Source organism: Gadus chalcogrammus, chromosome 15 (genome assembly GCF_026213295.1).
Source record: "Gadus chalcogrammus isolate NIFS_2021 chromosome 15, NIFS_Gcha_1.0, whole genome shotgun sequence".
NCBI classification, from domain to species: Eukaryota; Metazoa; Chordata; class Actinopteri; order Gadiformes; family Gadidae; genus Gadus; species Gadus chalcogrammus.
The window spans coordinates 17,616,864-17,636,273 of record NC_079426.1 but is presented as its reverse complement, the minus strand read 5'-3'; the positions used below and the strand labels follow the sequence as shown (position 1 = coordinate 17,636,273).

The following is a 19,410-nucleotide window of genomic DNA, read 5'->3' as shown; positions in this document are numbered from 1 at the left end:
GCATTATTTCAAGAAGAACCCAAATATTAGAGCTGTCAGTTAAACGCGTTATTAACGGCGTTAACGCAAATCAATTTTAACGGCGTTCAATTTTTTATCGCAAGATTAACGCAATTATTATATTTAAAAAAAAAATATATATATATATATATATATATTTTTTTTTTAAATATAATAATTGCGTTAATCTTGCGATAAAAATTGAACGCCGTTAAAATTGATTTGCGTTAACGCCGTTAATAACGCGTTTAACTGACAGCTCTAATATTTGGGTTCTTCTTGAAATAATGCAACAGAGTTGCATTATTTCTTAGAAAGGCTCTTCTTAGAAATAATGCTACTCTGCCTCTGGCAACATCCTTCTGGATGTTTTTTCAATATAAGGCAGGGTTATTGGAAAGTCCTTGTGAAACATAAACAAACACAGTACATCTCATATTATTGAAAGGCCTCACTTCACATATTGGATTTCATTGTTGTGAAGCCTGATGCCTCCAACGTGAAGCCATCTGCCGTGCTTTTGATCCTGCCAGGACAAAGAGGCGTACCGCTGGCTATCAAGGAGACGTTAAAGACAATGCTGTCCATCGGATGGACGGTGGAGAGGAGTACCGAGGCGACTCCTTTGGTCTCCCCACCACTTGCACACGCAGGCCCCCGCAGGCAGGACCGGTACGTGGCCTTGCGTGGTTCTTTGTTTCTTTACATAAATGTAAAATATATTTAAGAACTAAACCAAATGGAATAACGATACGTCTTGATGTGGTATGTAGTTGTCTTTTGAGGGAGCCTCCACCTTCACTCCCAAACCTTGGACATGATAGTGTGACCTTGTCATGGAACCAGTGTGTAAGTCCCTTCAATTCAATTAACTTGGCGTACAATTTCACGTGACTTTGTCATATAGCTGATGAAAAAAGGGTTCTATTTTAATTTCATCTATGGCCGAACAGTTGGCGGGACACCATAACTCTGGGCCAAGAGCAGAAGCGGAGCGGGAGGCCAAAGTTGATCCGGTTGGGTGACTACGTTCATCTGTTCTTCTGCCTTTTCTCATTCTCCTCCTCCTCTCCTTACCCTCCTCTCTTATTCAACTTTCTTCTCTCCTAGTTCTCTTCCATCCTACCATCTCGTCTCTGTACCCTGAGCGTTAACAAACACCCCCCTGGAGGGTAATGGTTCAATCCCTGAAGAGCCAGAACACGGCCGCACGGGTGGTGAGTGTGTTTCCATCCGTCTCTCCTCTCATCTCTGTGTCCTCCTCAAGGTGAGCGAGGTCATTCCCTGCTGTCCCTACGACGCCCTGAGCCGCCAAGGAGAGGAGCAAGCTGCGGGACAGAGCCCAGGACGTCCTGAGTTCCTCCAGCTCAACGGGCTACAACAGATGTGGAGGTGAGACAGCGGGCACACCGTGGAGGTGAGCGACGGGCCACAGGCCTGGACTGTGAAAGTGCGATGGGTCATGTTAAGGGTAAGTGGGCATGTATGAGGCATTTCAAGGTTGACTGGCTTCTCGAAAAAGGCGCCCAGCTATCAGGCACCACCCAGTCAAAGCTAGGAGTCTGAACACAATCTGTCTTTGTGATTACCGTCAGCGTGGCCTCATAATCGGGAGCCTGTAGGCGCCGTCAGCGAAACGCGGCACCGTCGCTCAATCTTAACTAACACAAAACAAACTTGCACGTACTGATCGTCACAACAACCATTTTCCATGATTTGTTTTTTAGAGTTGCAGCGTTTCCCCTAGATAGCAGTGGTGCGGTGAGTTGGTACCTATTAACATATCTGGCAATCCATGCATACAGGGGAAACGGGGAAATGTATATTACCAGTGTTGATGTTTTCCCTTCCGCCACAGGGACCGGAAGTCGGTGGAGACGGACTGCCCGGCCATAGCCACCCGCTACGGCTACACCCTCCTACAGAGGCTGACTGTCCTACACAGAGGAGGCCCAGGAGGACCATCCTGGAGCTGGGTAAACTTTAGTTTGGTTGGTTTACAAAAAATCCATGAATCATTTATACGTCTGGTGTGCTCCGCAGGTTTTAGTGGACACTGAGCTTTGGGTTGCGCTTTGGGGTTGGCGACTAGTACATACAAGTTGTCTGGTTGATTATTGAATGTGCCTCCATACCCCTTGATTTATATTCTTTGAAAATGTTGCGCTGCATATTATGCCACAAATTCGTCTGTGTGTGTGTGTGTGTGTGTGTGTGTGTGTGTGTGTTGTGTGTGTTGTGTGTTGTGTGTGTGTGTGTGTGTTGTGTGTGTGCGTGTGCGTGTCCACATGTAGAGGTGATGCAGGCCAGAGGGCAGACGACCAAGGGCGAGAAGCCTCAGCAGCCAGCAGAGGATGCCTTTCTAACCAAGGTCTGCCTCAGAACAGAAGCACAGCCAACAGCCGAGTCCAGGCCCGCCTCTCGTTTGATATGGAATCCCCCCATAGAGCCGGCCGCCTCTCAAATCCTATTATCTCTCATGTCCAATGCACAAACCCCCATCGCCCCCCATCCTCCCAACACTCCTACTCTCTCCCTCCCGTCGACCCAATACACCCCTCCCGTTAGTTTACATGTGAGCGCCGGGGATGATGGAAGGTCGCACGGGTTACCCGACACGTGAAAGCAACATGCGGTGGTGTCCATTTATGGAACCGGTTTTGGAAGCGCATGTGGCGATCGGGATGGATTAAAGCATCTCCCAAGCAGACGTGTTTCCCCGAGAAGGCGTGCCATGAACAGAGTTATTTGTTTCTGATGCATGCCACTCCCCCTCCCCTCCTCCCCTTTTTCACTCACGAGCCGGTCTAGTCTGCTTCTCACCACGACACAGCACATACTCTGCCTGCAACAACCACAAACGGTTGGTTGACTGTAGAAATCCGTGCCAAAATCGCGTATACACATTCTGAAAACCACCTCGCACACGCACTTGTGCACACACACACACACACACACACGAACACACCACACACACACCACACACCACCACACCACACACACACACACACACACACACACCAACCACACACACACACACACACACACAACACAATAAGCACACATGGACAAAATGTGTGCTGACTGAGGCGACGATGGTAACCAAAGCAGAAAGTCATTAGTTATTGACGCGCTCAGACCGAGACACCTGGCTAAAGGGGCTGCATACATTCTTGGAACATGGGATTAGGGATGCTTATTATTGTATGAATGGTACGGTCTGCAACAGCACATCCTCGTTATTACCTTCACGCAAACGTGATCTTTGGCTGTTGGCAAACGAGAACCTGACTTGTTCCCTTGCTTAACCTTCTTACATTATACGTAAATATATAACATATTCCATCCCCCCTCCTCTTAGGAGAAATACCATACTATTTGGCCTTTGTTGATGCAGGTTGGCTGTAGTTGGCCTTCAGTTCGAAATTTGACTATTTTTTATATTAATGAATGTAAAACGTTATAACAAAATAAGAGAATTTAGAATCTGTTTTATACAGGATTTACCAATGCTACTGTTTGAACACCTAAGGGATGCGGTTGCTAAAGTAAGTCCATTCCTCTGTCAGGTGGTGCTATCCTCTGCTGGAACAATACCTCAAGAGCCACCAGGCCCTACTACCTTTCCAACTCCAGCACGTACCAAGGCACCAGGGGCCACGCTTCTAACAAGGAGAAAGAGATGGTCGTCAGGTAGCGATGGGACCAGATCCTTCAGAAATGTATTATATATACAATCCCTTCATAAACAGATGATTTAGTTTAGTTTTTTAAGAATGTTGACATGATTCGTCCGGTTGGACTGGATAATTAGCTGCCAAGTAAATACTGTCAATGCAAAATGCCTCATATTTTCTTCCCATGTGCTCCAGCATGTTTTCTGCCATTAATGTATTATTTTCTTTCCACCCGCCGTGTTGTCACTAGTTTGTTCTGTAACTGGCGGGTCTAGTGAGACGTCGACATCTCTCTTTGGTAAGCACGTCGAGAGGAATGGCGGAAACACTGTGGTCTAAACTGTGTCAGGCTCCTACTTTTGAGGGTGGCTGCATGCGTAACGTCATGCGGGATGATCTGAGAAATACCTCTTATACAGTGGCCTTTCATATTGCATTACAAAAGAGCATTGGAACTCTGTGTGCCTTTGTCTGTGTGAGGGTTGGCCGGCTTGTGCCTTATGTTTTCTTTGTGAGTCTGCACATCTATGATGTTATGCATCCCTATTGGTCAGAATGTGCACTTATGTCGATGTTTATTGCCCCCGTCTCTTCTCTGCTCTTTGTTCCACGGTTCTACCCCCCCTTCCCCAGGTGGTAAAGACGCATCCATCAACAGCTGCCTCCATGTCTTGGCTCAGGCTCTGGATGCAGGTAGGTAGATGGCAACCACCCCCTCCCCTCCCCCACCCCAATCCTCCGGTGAACATTAGACCGGGTAATTGATCCACTGATGCATTGATATCATCCCTTCAGTGCCCACAACTCCCAGTCTCTTAACGCGTGCGGTCCGGTCCTTTGTTTGTTTTTCAAAAAGCAGATCAATGGCTATCGTACATTTGGCTTGGGGGGAAAACACAGCTGTTTGGTCTGGCTGGTGGCACTATATTGTGACACTTTATTTTGTTAAGTTGTTTTGCTTAGGGTTAACAGCCATGGACAAGAATGTTTTGCAACACACACGATCATATGATCCACCTATGCATATTGTTTTATGATGAAAATATCATGCGTGCTTCGTATTATCATATATATGTCATGAATTACATCCGTAACATTTATGTAACTTATTAGTCAAACAAATATGCCCACATAGATAGTGATCACTTATTGTATCACAGGGGATTTGTAGTCTGTTACGCCTTTACTGTTTCGCCAGAGACTGCCAACGACATAGTCCCTGATTGTCCCTTTTACGTCGTTAACTACAACAGTCCCTGATTGGCCCTTGTACGTCGTCAACTACGACGTAGTCCCCAATTGGCCCGTTTACGTCGTCAACTATGACACTGTCTCTGATTGGCCCTGATTACATTGTTAATTTCTGGAAATGGGCATGGGCAGCAGGAGGGCCGGACTGTTCGTGCAACAAAACAGCCTGGAGGTCCAGATCCAGATGTTCTCCATGGCTAAGGAAGCCTTCCCTATCTCCTCAGGACCCTGATGCAGGGCCCTCAGAGGTCATCCGGGCCTCCCTGCGCTCCTTCTTCGATGCGGCAGCCCATCGACCTGGAGACGACGGTGGAGCACCTCTCCATGACCCTGGCGGCCGTCCCCCAGGGCAGGGGTCCAGGGTCCGCAGCATCACCGGGGCCTGGCCAGCGTGTGCGGCTACACGGCCTCCACCCTGCTGCCCCTCCTCACCAGCCCTGTCCCAGCACCTCAGGAGCCAGGGCTCTGGAGATGACCTATTAGGTGAACAACACACTATACCTTAACTGTAAAGGTGGTCTGTTGGTTATCCAACTGTGGTGGTAGTAATTTAATAATCGTACCTGTCGCACCAGTTAACACTGTCTATAGGCTGTAGAAATTGCGATAAAAGAAGGGAAGAGACAATTTCTCACCTCGACAAGCAATGGCGGATCGTTCATTTTGTCATATAAAAACCGTTCAATTCAAGCATCGCACCGACTGGCATATGAACACATAAGTCACGTGATCTTAAAGAGAGAGTGTCCCTATAACACAGAACGAAAACATGTCAAAAACATAGTATGGTGATACATCTACTGTATAGAGTCCACCACAAGACTACACTTTGTTGCTCAATGTAATATTACCCTCCTCCTTGAGGCTCCCAAAATGTCTTTACACTTTGTTGCTCAAACTTAATATTACTCTTCTACTTGAGCCTCCCCAAATGTCTTAACGATATTGATACCCCCTCCTTCCCCCCTGGAGACTGTTTTAGTTGTTTTATTTTTCTTATGTTTTGTGTGTATGCTATGTGTGGACTATAGGCTACTGCTGCCTGTCTTGGCAAGGACACTGGAAGAGATGTTTAATCTCAATGATGATTATTATTTTAAACTAACTAATAGTAGTTGTCTTGCATTTTAAAATGTCAGTGCACTTTTCAGCCCTGAATAACAGTAAAAGCTATTTAATAATTGATTTGCATGCATAGTAAACTACACTTTCCATTGAAGAATTACCCCTGTTACCATAAATTGACTAATTTATGATGCAATTAAATGCTCACACAATAGCTGCTTTCAGACACACGTGTAAATCCTGATATTCTCCTGATGGGCCGTATGTGTGAAAACACAATCCCACATCCATGACATTTGTACCATGAAAATCTCCTGAATAATAGTACCCATGAGTTAGTATTTTCTCCGTAGGAATTTAAATTACCTTATATGTGAATGAGGAGTAGAAAGTCTGTATTTCTCACACCACTTCAGTGGGTGTGTTGATGACGCTTCTGAATGTCATTGAGTTGTCCCCTAAATGATAATCAGCCTGTTCAGCCTTTTGTTCGCTGAACTGGTTAAAAATATTTAAATGTTGGCACTGTTTATCATTTGTGGTGAACGAATCTTATACGGAGTAAAAATTATAGGCAAAATGTTATTAAATTATGCGCTCAGAAATTGATTACATTATCGACTGGGGTTTCCACATTATTGCTATGGGTTTAATTACAACTAGAGGTTGAGCTTGCGCACGCGCGTGTGAAATCTCTAGTATTATAATATGCAGATAATAATAATAATGTATTATTTGTTTGGCACCCTTTCAAGACCATCATGGTCAAATTAAGCCTAGTTCAGATAAAATATTTGTGATGAGAATGCATGCAACAGAATCAGATGTAAACTGTGCTGTTCCCATGGCTGCAGGGAGAAGTGCGGTGAAGCATTCAGCGCCGTCGCACCGGCAGAGACCGGGTGCTTCAGCTTTCGTTGTTCCAGGATTTGGAAGCGGGCGATGCACTGGCCTAATCAAAAACAAAACACATTCTTCATGGACTGTGTTACCCCTAGGGACAGACTAATCAATGATTACACTTTGTTCATTGGCAACTGATGAGAAACAAAATACCACAGCTGGGGATATTTGTACTTAATGATTACATATTTGTTATGATTACCCATTTTTCAAATAATCACTGAAGTGTACTTTTGGTATGTCGCTATCAATTCATTGTGCTAACTGTGTTCCCTTTATCGCCCTGTTGTAACACTATCAATACGTTCTGAATCCACACAGCATCTTAACAAGGTCAGGCTCCTGAGACCACATGAGACCGCTTCAGACCACCAGTCAGTCACCAGTTCACACTCCCTAGATTGATTCGACTCGTCGCAAATCTTTGAGCCGAACCGGGCTTCACAGTGCAGATAACATCTGAATATAACTGTAGGTAAAATGAACAAAAACCTTTTGGTTGTCAGTTCTGCCTTCAAGCAAAACCAAAGCCTTTGAATTGGGCGGTCTATGACATATACACACCTCTGGGAGAATGAGAAGGAGACAACATATACATTGAGTCATTGCACATAAGCCGTTATCCCAAAAAACACACTTTGGCAATGTATTTGTAATTGTCTTTAAACTGTTCAAACTCCATGAAAGAGATAGCTTTTAACATCCTTACAACCTGATGTAGTTGCGTGAGGCACACCATGAAGTGGTGTTCAAATCACGCAGAGAACCTGCATGAGAGATGACTTCTAAAAGACTGCTGGGCTCCCTCTCCATACCGAGAGAGAGAGAGAGAGAGAGAGAGAGAGAGAGAGAGAGAGAGGAGAGAGAGAGAGAGAGAGAGAGAGAGAGAGAGAGAGAGAGAGAGAGAGAGAGAGAGAGGAGAGAGAGAGAGAGAGAGAGAGAGAGAGAGAGAGAGAGAGAGAGAGAGTCCTTGCTTGTTACCTTTGCCCATATGCTAAGCAGCAGGGAGAACAGCTGGCTCCACACCTCCTAAATCACACAGGGAACCCCCCCCCCCCGTACACACAAACAGCCTGGTCCTCTCCCTTCTCCTTGCTCCTCTTCCTCTGCTTTGAAATCAGATCTCATTAACCACAGAGCAGCCTTGGCATATCCTCCTCCTCATTGATCTTTCGACCTTCCCATAAATCCGTCATTAGGTTAATAATAAACTGCAATCATTATCGTCGTCCTCGTCATCGTTCCCTACGGTCTTCCTCGCTTCGTTGTGCCCTGTCCAGGCTCCCAGCCTCCCCTGCCACCGGATGAACCCGGAGGGACATTACTGTTTATAAGTCAAGTAGTATTCACAGCTTGGATCATGGTTCATTATGAATAATTAAAGCAGTCAAGTTAAAATGTTGGATGGATGTGATATCATCCGTCAGGATTCGATTGGAAAAGTGACAGAAAACACTGGCCAGCTCTGTGCTAGTGCACTTCCTATTTCGATTGCATCTCGAGCTCTTCGTTCTTCTGGCATACTTCCAGGCCATATGTCGTACGCACTATGCCTGTGTAAGTGCGCGAATAGCGAAGGTGCAAACTGACTCTGTGAACCGTGGCACTGTTGTGCCTGACCTTGTGTTCCCCAGTGGGGAGCGTCCAGGCGTACTGTTACCGGATCCTCAACTGCCTGTACAGCCTGGGCACCAGCTGCAAAGTGTATGTGGAGGGGTAAGCCTTTAGCGCTCTCCTGCCACTCTACTGCCTGCTAGAGTGTGTGGTGCTGGCGTGATTGGTTGTTTGGTCTGGCATGTGTAGAACGAGTTGCTAAACTAGAATATCTATTCCAAGCGCACTCTTTTTGAGTAGATTCAGTATGATTGCGTCTTTTTAAGTAACTATCGAGTTCCTATGAAACACATCAGTGTATGATTAATCCAAAGGTTTTAATAATTGAGAAGAGGTCATAACGAAGATGCTAGTTCTTCAGTAGGTGAGCTAATGATTAGGAGAGCTGGTTGTCACCATGAGAAGTGTCTCCCCTGCCCCCGCCCTCATCCGCGTGTCTCCGTCGCAGACAGAGGTCAGCCGCAGGCGCCTGTCTGGCCGCCCTGATCGGGGTGATCCCAGTCAGCGTCCTGGAGCCGGCCCTCGCCCAGGACCAGCCCAGCTCCATCTTCCACACGCTGAGCGACACCGAGAGACAAGGTAGCCATAAAGCACCACCTCCCCAAACGCTCCCCCTCACCGCCAAGTGACACGCCCAGTCACTCAGTCTGCCGCTGCTCCCTGCTTATCTGTGTCCCCCAGACCTGGGGGTGCCCGGCAGCGCGGAGGAGCTGTGTCCCCTGCTGCCCTCCCTGGAGCAGGCCCTGGGGGAGGTGGAGACCTTGGCAGCCGCCGGCGCCGGGGCTCGCCAGGCCCACTACGGCCACGTCACCGAGGTCACCCTGCCCCTGGTGTGCAGCTACATGGCCCGCCGGTGGCAGCCGGTGGGACAGCTGGTTCACCTCGACACCGCTCTACTGGGCCACATCCTCCGTATCCTCCACAACCACCTGGGGAAGTGCCAGGGGGACTGGATGCAGCAGCTCGCAGGTGGAGCATTTAAGTTGTTTTGTTAGAAATGTCTGCGCCGTCCGTCAGCTTTCAGTGAATGAGGTGCGCCGGGAGAATATATGTTGATGGCGGCTGCCTCCGTTTGAGCCAATTTAGGTTCTGAACGCTCCCAGCTCATTACTGCAATGTAAGACTTGTCAATGGCAGAGAAACATAGGGAGGGAGAGAGGGGACGTTTTTTGCGTTGTTTAGTTTAGTAAAAATCATCCTCTCTTCTTCTTCTCTCTTAAACACAGCTCAGTGCAGCTGATATCAACCGATGTTATTCACTACTCTCACACATCATCGGTGTGTCTCCCTAGTCTTCGCCCAGCCAATCATCTGTGAGGCCTGCCCCGCCCTCCTGAAGAGCCACTTCCTGCCGCTGATGGAGAAGCTGAGGAAACGGGCGGAGGGCATCCTGCAGGAGGAGGAGCGCATGAAGATGGACGTGGCGTCCCACAGCGACCGCTCCGAGGCCGAGCTGCGCATCCAGGAGAAGTTCATGGTGCTGGTGCGGGACCTGTACGCCTTCTACCTGCTGCTGATCCCCTTCGTGGATGCCAAGCGGTGAGGACACCGGAACAGTGTGCTACAGTACACAGCACATGGCCCAGAGGCCCAGGCAATGCATACATACAAGACTCACCCTGTGAGTCGATATCAAAAGGGGAGCCCTCGTGATCATACACTATTGATTAGGAGGGGTGATTGATGTCATACCAGCTAAAAGGTTTGAAATATGAATAAAGACAAATATTTGTTTAAATATTTCAGCGCTTAAGAATTCATGTAAGCAATCTGCCCCCCGGTGAAAACAGCTGAACATTAATAAATAATCGTAATAATAACTGAGAAATTATCAACTCTAATTACATTTTGGAAGGGACTAGGTTTTCGCCGGACATTGACAAATAATATGCAGTGAAGATTTTTCCCATGGTTCCTATTAAGCTTTCATGCAATTAATCTCTGTAGCATTGTTGGCATGTTTGGTTGTTTCAGAGCCAGCTGGTTAAAGGAGTGCGACCCAGAGGCCCAGCAGTTGTTTGGCATGGTGGCCGACATCTTTACCTTTTGGGCCAAGTCTCATGTGAGTGTGTGGGCGAGGACAGATAATGAGGGTTGTTTTGGTTAAAAAGTGTATCCTCTCAACAGCGTACCAACTCACACACCCTTTATGTACAACAGAATTTCAAGTGGGAGGAACAGAACTACGTGGTCCAGAATGAAATCAACAACTCAGCCTTCCTGGTCAACAGCAATGACAAGATGTCCAAGGTTAGCAGTGAAAGCACAATCCGCATGTCAAGTTTGATCACTGCCCTGAATGTTCCTGAAATACCGCCATGGCTGAACTCCCGTCACAACCTATGGCAGGCAATAATAAGTCCCAGTGCTGCGTTTCCAATGACATTAGCCCTTTTCACCCGTTGTCAAGGCGAGAATTGCCCCTTCAGTCGTTTAACAAGTAGGCTGATCATTCGCTTCATGGGTTTTTCAATTTTCAGCCCATGGACCATGAGAACAGGAAGTCAAAAAGGAAGGGGGATCGCTATTCCCCACACACCTCTCTCATTGTTGCTGCCGTGAAAAGGCTGCTCCCTGTAGGCCTGCGTTTCTGCTCTCCAGACGACCAGAGCCTTATCGCACTGGCCAAGAGCCACCTCCATCAGGTAGAAAATAATTGGTGGTCATGTCCCCTTTTCCTTAAGCCGTCCCACAGCATTGTGCAATGAATTTGAAATCCCAGACTGCCGAGAGAACAAATTTAAAACGAAAGAAAATACATAAACGGTCGGATGACTGGATCGTTTCCTTGTTGTTTTCATATGTATTTCTTTCATGACTTTTTTCGTTTCTTTTTCCTCCACAGAGGGATGCAGACGTTGAGATTCAAGAGCATATCTGTAATGGTCTATTACAGCTTCAGAGCCGGGTAAAGACAATCCTTGATTGACAGAAACTAAAGCTTCCATTTTCTGCTTCTAATCGAATGCCTTGACAGGTGGATTTAGTTTGCATAAAAAATGACCCTTGATAATATAGCAACAAGATTTAGGGAAAACAACCTTACCCATCCCCCATAGCAAACTTGTTAACATTGGCATATCTACAGCACAGGCTGGCTTCTTTTGGATTGTTTAACATAACTAAACTTCGATTTTTAATGTGCTTCATTTTATTTTCCTTGGTGATACTGATGAAAAGGTTTTAAACATAATACACAGAAACCGTCACTATCATTTGCATATGAATTCATTATTGTTGAGTCTTGGACTATTGAGAGCACTACATTTGTCCAAGGCAACTTTAGTGTGCACACTATTTAATTAAACTTCAAGATGTTCACTATTCTTCCAATCATGTGTTCCAGTAGTCAGTCGTACTTGACTGTAATGAGAATAATCCACTGGCCTGTTTCCCATTAACATTTTGTTTTCCAAACATCAGCCTCGGATGGCTCAGGAGGGTTGACTGACTAGTCCAATCCCCGGCTTCTCCTAGTTAAATTATCTCTGAGCAAGACACCTAACCCAACCTAGTCCTGACGAGCTGGCTGTTGCCTTGCATGGCTGACACCGCCGTTGTGTGTGAATGTGTGTATGAATGGGTCAATGTTAGGCAATAATGATAAAGGACTGGTGAGAAAAGCTCTATATAAATACAGTGCAGTAAGCATTTACTCCTATATTCTCTCAGCAGGACTCAACAGTGAGCCAGTGGCAGAAGGACCTCTACAGCGAGCCAATTGGGCCGCATAAGGACAGCACAGACATCCAGAGCAATGCAACGAGGATCCTGCACATCGCCCGCGTGCTCTATTACCTGGATCAGGTAGGCTTCACAGAGAGGGGAACATAAAAGGACTCTCTGGAATGACGGAGGTGTTAATGGATGGACCAAAAGGAGAACCAGATACAGTATCTGTGTTGCCCTTGACCTGTGGGTCGGGTTCCCCACTTATATTCACCTGATTGAGCTCATCTGCGTATCAGTCTTCGCCTTGGGAGGTTGCCGCATTATGAGCTATATTGATATTTGATGGTGATCAATAAATTCATTTTTTTTTTAGGTATTCTCATAAAGGTACTTTATAAATAACAGACAGGGCCAAATTATTTAGCAATTCAAATGTAAGTTTCAAACACTATACTTAGTTATGGCTATTTGCACTAGAATGGTTATATATATCGGTTTCACAATTTTGATCTCATTGCTGCTGTAGAGCCGCAAGAACATTGCAGTCGCTGGTTAGTTTGTTTCTATTCACTAGGTAGGGCCTACGGTATATCAACAATGTAAATGTAGCACGTAGCGGGCATGAAAAGAGAGAGGCCATGGGCCTGTGGCCTCCTTGCCAGTCCTTTTTGTTGTGCTTTTTGGTGGGGGTTTTACCGGCCCTTTGTCATGCCCAGGCCCCCGTCCCCCCTCTTGGCGTCCCTGCGTGTAGCTTGTTGATGGGGTTCAAACAATGTGTGGGGAGGCAGATGCACAAAAATCCACAACTTAGGGGTCACGGGCCAAAAAAGGAAGCATGCAGGATCCGTCCCCACCTGGGCTGAAGAGCAGCTGGTTGGTACCCCCTTCTGGTGAGGAGGGATTAAAGCGTTTGTGTGCGTTCGCTCACCGTTTCCTGCCGCTTGGCTCTTCTCCAGGTGGCACACCCTCAGAGCGGCAAGAGAGCCGCCTGGCACACGGTTCTATCCAAGCAGAGGAAGAGAGCGGTGGTGGCCTGCCTCAGGATGGCCCCCCTGTACAACCTGCCCAGGTCAGATCTCAGGACACCAGACCCCACCGTATTCACTGTAGCGGCCATCTTGGTTCTAAACAGTAGCAGTGTCCCCACCCAGCTTCTGTTTAGAACCAATAAGGCCATTCAATTGAATAAGGCATGTAGATGGCTTTGTTTTGCTCTGCATGCTCGCCTAAGTGTTTTAAGTGCCTTGTTACAGATATGTTCACAATTTACTAACCAATCGGGCCAAAAGGGACCAAGTCCCATTGTGCATATTCAAATTATTTCAGTCTAGAATAAGTTCTCAGCCTTGAAAATGTAGTTCTAAATGTTTATCTATTGTTCATCGAAAGGGGTGATTATCATAGGGTTTATTTGTGTTCGAGCAGTATTAACTGAAAGTCTTTCATCAGTAATTATACTATTAGTATAATTTGGAAATTATTTTTAATTGCTGGATTCAATTCCGCTTTAGATACTTCTGTAAGGACCAATAGGTCAAGCATTGTTAATGTCTTGCATATAAAACATAGATGCCATCCATATCTGCATAAAACACATACGTGTGCGTATTTGGTTGATACAAAATGTTTGAAATAAACATATATATAGGTGTGGCACTCTTGTGTGATGTTTCAATGTTTCCTTGAATAATTCTTTTCAACCCTCTTGAGCCTTTGGTCATTTATGTGAAGAAGATCACAAAGAACCAATTTTAAATGAGTGTGCTGTGCACCCCAAACACATTTATATGACATGATACATGTCCCTGACCCGAGGGCAATAAAAGGGTGAGAACTGTAGGTAGAAGGTAAATATGTTAGATGAAGGAAAAACACTTTTTCTGTACCTTTGCTCTGCCTTCCTCCTACCTGTGTGTGTGTGTGTGTGTGTGTGTGTGTGTGTGTGTGTGTGTGTGTGTGTGTGTGTGTGTGTGTGTGTGTGTGTGTGTGTGTGTGTGTGTGTGTGTGTGTGTGTGTGTGTGTGTGTGTGTGTGACGTGTGTGTGTTTGTGACTGTCTATGTGTGTCTGTTGGGCAAGCCATGTGGAAAGTGTAGTAAGCTAAGCTACCCATTACCCCACCTTCAATAAAGCTTCCCTACTCTGATACCGGCCCCCAGAGAAATGTAGCAAGCTCGGCTATGGCCACATGGAAAAGGGGATATTTTACATAGAAGAAAACAACTGTATTCCAAGTAATTGCTATCTCAGTGATCAATAACGCTTTCAATCAAATAGATAGTCTGGGGATTTTTTTTTTTCCAATGCAACAATAAGATGAGTTCTCTGCTATCAGTGCTCCGAAAACAATTTGGCATCAAACACAAATAAAACAAACACACAATAATAACAAGACAGCAGGTGTCGAGAGTGTGTGCATGTTGATCTGTGTGTGTGTGTGTGTGTGTGTGTGTGTGTGTGTGTGTGTGTGTGTGTGTGTGTGTGTGTGTGTGTGTCTGTGTCTGTGTGTGTGTGTGTGTGTGTGTGTGTGTGTGTGTGTGTGTGTGTGTGTGTGTGTGAGTGTGTGTGTGTGTGTGTGTGTGTGTGTGTGTTCACGATGTCACCATCAAAAAGAAGTGCTCGTGTCTGCTACTGCACAGGTCTGTGTAAGGCAGTGGAGTAGAGCACCTGTGGAGCGCCCAGCGTTTAGTGCGTGGTGCCATAGTTTGGTGCGTTTAGTGCCGTGGTGTTTCTGGGCACCGTCTGGCTTTACCATTGTTGTGGACATGCAGTTCACACGCTCTCAGTGCGGAGTGCCAGAGTTTCAGAGGTGTGCACCACACACAGGCTCACGCAGTTCAAAGCTATAAATGAGCTTTGAATCATCCATAGAGGTTTGGTTTCAGGCCGCAGAAGAAAAGTATGGCCGCAATTCTTCCTCAGAAACACTGGCCTGTATAGCTTGTGTGTAGCTCACACTTTTGATCATTAAAAGGGCTACGCTACTGAAAGCCATTTGATTCGAAAAACAGCTGCTACACTACTGAGAAATGTAGTTAAAATAATAGCAACACTGCTGGCCATCATAGTGAGGTTGTGTGTGTGCGTGTGTGTGTGTGTGTGTGTGTGTGTGTGTGTGTGTGTGTGTGTGTGTGTGTGTGTGTGTGTGTGTGTGTGTGTGTGTGTGTGTGTGTGTGTGTGTGTCTTCCTTTAGATTTGCAGCATGTTTCATAGATTAAACACAACCCTTTCTAGCATTTCCAAATGTCCCAATCTTAGTCCCATTAATCCCCCCTACACCAAACAACCTCCACCAATAGACCACCACACATGCACGCACACACACACGCACACACACACGCACGCACACACACACACACACACACACACACACACACACACACACACACACACACACACACACACACACACACACACACACACACACACACACACACACACACACTCCCAGTCAATTAGGTTTGTGATTTATTTTATTTTCAAAATCAGATCACCTCCCAGCTACTCTGTGGACTACATGTCCAGACTTACACACACTCACACACATAGTGCGATGCGTTCAGGCCCAAGAAGGAGAGATAGACACAGTTTACATGTATCAAGTGCAACAAAGTCATTTACAAAACGCATACACTCAAATCTGTCCCTCAATGGCATGAATATGTGTTTAATCTGGCTAATTTACGTATATATTTCCATATAGTACTACTGTGTCCAATGTGTTCAGTTCAAAGCAATAAACATCAAAAGTGATGAAAACCTTGTTTAATTCATAATTGTAAACTTACTCCACCCATGTCTTGATTATAATTGTTCATTTAAAAATCACATTCAATCACAAACTAATAGCAGTTGTATTGATACATGTCATCTCCCAGCAGAAAATGGCAAATATAAACCATAAATGCTGTCAATGCTGCTTATAATTTATGTAAAGTCACCATCTGTTAAGTATTTTTACATTAAATCTCATGGCTGTATTGTGTTGAAAACCCAATAATGTTTTGGTCCACCAGACCCGAGGGCAGTGGAGTAACAGAAACAAGAACACCACACAAACAAGCTGTACTCACAAAAAGCTAATGAGGAAATTGATCATAGTCAGCATTGCTACATGAAATGTAAGGCATAAGCATTTTATGGGGCTCATATAACTAAAGGGTGTTTATTCTAGCAGACTCTGTAATGGAGTCGAGGGGTATACCTTAACTAATAAACAAACGATAGACTCTAAGGTTTAATCTGAGCCTCCTTACACGGTCCTACCCCCTGTATCCTAAATTAAACTTGGCCTATGGATGGCTTTGTTTTGCGCGGCTAGTCTAAGTGTTCTAAGTGCTTTGTTAGAGACATATCAGTGTTCAAAATTCACTAACAAATGAGGCCAACCGGGCCGAGTCCTATTGTGCATATTCAAATCGCTTCAGTGTGAATACATACATTAACCCCGTTGAGAATTGCTTTCTAAATATGTCTTTACGCTGTATTTACAGACAGATGTTGCCATGTTTAACCCACATTGTATGTATTCAGACTTCAGAGTACCATCCCCAATCGGTCGTACCCCAGGCATTTAGCTCACTGGGTGCACTGGGCATAATCTAGTGGTCTCTGATTATATATATCCCCTGATTGTACCCCCCTCCCAGGCACAGAGCCGTCAACCTCTTCCTCCAGGGTTACCACAAGTCCTGGATATCAGCTGAGGATCACAGCTTTGAGGAAAACCTTGTGGAGGGTTTAGCAGTAAGTCAGACCCAGCGCTCGGTTGAATTATGGGGAAAAAAAACTTTCAACATTGATTTTTCTGTGTGTTTCTGTGTGTGTGTATGTGTGTGAATATATTTATACATAAAATATATATGTATATATGTATATATGTATAGACGGATGAATTGCACTTGTTTTACTTCAAGTTCTTTGCATCTTGCAAATGGTGTTCTTGTTAGCTTGGTGGGAGGGTGTTGCGGCCTATTCCTTATTTACTGTAACAGCTAATGTATGAGTGGGATGTAATGTCTCAGTCGTGATGAACGGCACGGCCTTGCCATCTATCTGCTTGTCGTCGAGCCCTTGCAGAGAAAAAAGCCAAACTTTACAATAAATTACGTTCCTTCATGAAGATGGGTGGGCTGTGCATGTGTGTGCATGTATGTGGGTTTGCTAGCCGGTTTGGATATTGGCATGTCTGCGCCTGAATCTCTGCGCTGAGGTCTCGAAGCATAAGGGTTTTCAAGGCTCACTTCCTGAAGGAGAGTGAGGGCATGGATCAAGCAGGCTTGATAAGTCTTATCGTTTCTAGGAAATGAGAGTCAAGAGGGAAAAATAATTAAAAAACTTTTAATCAATGGTAGAAGTTAGCACGCATAGCGCCAACGGTGATGTGGGAGACTTTAGTGCAAGTGTGCAAATTTGAGCGTGCGTGTGTGCGCTTGCGTGCACCCAACCACACACACTACAGTCGGCCCGTGGCTAAAGGTTAGCACCGGGGAGCGTGGCACGCAGCCATAGCGAAAACCTTAATAAAGAGCACACATGAAAAGGCTTAACGGTGTCTTCTGACTGCAGAGGAGGGGAGTGATGAAGCACTGCGGAGCCAGCAGTGAGGAGGAGGAGGAGGAGGCGGAGGAGGAGGAGGAGGAGAAGAGGAAGCAGAAGGGGGTGGAGGAATGTGCCCAGCCAATCGATCCCCTCCGACAACTCATTACGCTCTTCAGCCAGAGCGCCCTGACAGAAGGAAGGTGTGTGTCACTATGTGTGTAGGGTTAGCAAGTGTGGAACCGAAAATGATAGTGCGTGCGTGTATTGTATTCGTCATTAGCGATGCAATAAGAGGCCCTTTTTATTACCACTTAAAGCACACCAGAGGAACGTCGATATGCGATTGCGATGGGAGCCTGATGCCTCATTCCCGTCCCATGTGATCAGTTGGCTTCTCAGGGTGTGTGTGTGTGTGTGTGTGTGTGTGTGTGTGTGTGTGTGTGTGTGTGTGTGTGTGTGTGTGTGTGTGTGTGTGTGTGTGTGTGTGTGTGTGCAACTGTGTGTGTGTGTTTGTGAGACAAGCCCCCTGGTCCCCTGTGGAATCACCTTGAAAAGACCTTAATTGATATTGTTCTGGGCGTTCCCAGTAATGACACAACAATGCCACGCTCCACTGAGCTTACAAAACTCATTGTTTTCGCCTCTTATTTCTGTCTGACAGCAAACCTGGGAACGACACGCTGTATATGTCCTATGCCACAATTATGGCTAAGGTAAGATTCCCATTGGAGACTGCTTGGATAATCACTATGGATTTGTGCTACTGATTTGTATGCAAATAAAGTGTTGTCGCATTCCGCATGATTTCTGTCCCTGTTCTTCTGAAATACTGCAATGGTGAATATGGTTACTGGATAATAGCAGTGAGTCAAATTATATAGCTTGTCATTGCAGTGGAAAATGCATTTTGTCATGCTGGTACTCCTCTATGCCAGTGAAAAATCCCCATGGCCTTTTCTCCAGCAAGGCTTTCGTATTTGTTTATTTATTTGTTTGTTTGTATGATATTTAATATTTTCTTGGTAACCTCTCCCTCAAGAGTTGTCAAAGAAAGGAGGAAGAGGATGAAAACGAGGAGATGAAAACCTTTGAAGTGAGTCCTTCTCTGGGCAGCACTGCAACAAGTGTTTCAAGACTCAGTGTGCATGTTTACATTTTATACACACAACAAATACATCCCAGCAAAGGGGGAGGGGATTGTGACGGGTGGATGTTTGTGTGTGTGTGTGTGTGTGTGTGTGTGTGTGTGTGTGTGTGTGTGTGTGCGTGTGTGCGTGTGTGCGTGTGTGCGTGCGTGCGTGCGTGCGTGCGTGCGTGCGTGCGTGCGTGCGTGCGTGCGTGCGTGCGTGCGTGCGTGCGTGCGTGCGTGCGTGCGTGCGTGTGTGTGTGTGTGTCTGTGCTGCACAGGAGAAGGAGATGGAGAAGCAGAAGCTGTTGTATCAACAGGCCCGGCTCCACGACCGCGGCGCTGCAGAGATGGTGCTGCAGACCATCAGTGCCAGTAAAGGTGAGCCCTTCAAGGGACTCTCGGAACTAGATGAGTGTTCCTGCTCAGTCCAGCCCAGAAAGGGGATGTGATTATTTGTAACAGAAAATTTAATGTATATATATCAGGTCTGGTAAAACCAGGATGAATGTGGAACTAAATGTATTTTAGCACCGCACAATACCCATGTTTAAGTGCTTAAT

General features: G+C 45.9%; 1 protein-coding gene across 3 annotated transcripts in view; it reads left to right on the top strand.

Annotated features, from left to right (window-relative positions):
• The first annotated feature begins 9,265 nt into the window (after nt 1-9,265).
• The window catches only part of LOC130404459 (ryanodine receptor 2-like), a 29,244-nt gene continuing 19,099 nt past the window's right edge, over nt 9,266-19,410 (top strand). For 2 of the 3 annotated variants that reach the window (XM_056609198.1, XM_056609199.1), the window contains exons 1-13: nt 9,266-9,479; nt 9,803-10,049; nt 10,485-10,572; nt 10,671-10,760; nt 10,991-11,155; nt 11,356-11,418; nt 12,183-12,317; nt 13,139-13,251; nt 16,830-16,926; nt 17,749-17,921; nt 18,383-18,434; nt 18,761-18,814; nt 19,129-19,228. In XM_056609198.1, the coding sequence (XP_056465173.1) occupies nt 9,353-9,479; nt 9,803-10,049; nt 10,485-10,572; nt 10,671-10,760; nt 10,991-11,155; nt 11,356-11,418; nt 12,183-12,317; nt 13,139-13,251; nt 16,830-16,926; nt 17,749-17,921; nt 18,383-18,434; nt 18,761-18,814; nt 19,129-19,228 (1,504 nt within the window). In that variant the 5' untranslated portion in view covers nt 9,266-9,352. The remainder of the gene's footprint in view (nt 9,480-9,802; nt 10,050-10,484; nt 10,573-10,670; nt 10,761-10,990; nt 11,156-11,355; nt 11,419-12,182; nt 12,318-13,138; nt 13,252-16,829; nt 16,927-17,748; nt 17,922-18,382; nt 18,435-18,760; nt 18,815-19,128; nt 19,229-19,410) is intronic. The other variant, XM_056609197.1, reaches the window with a different exon arrangement.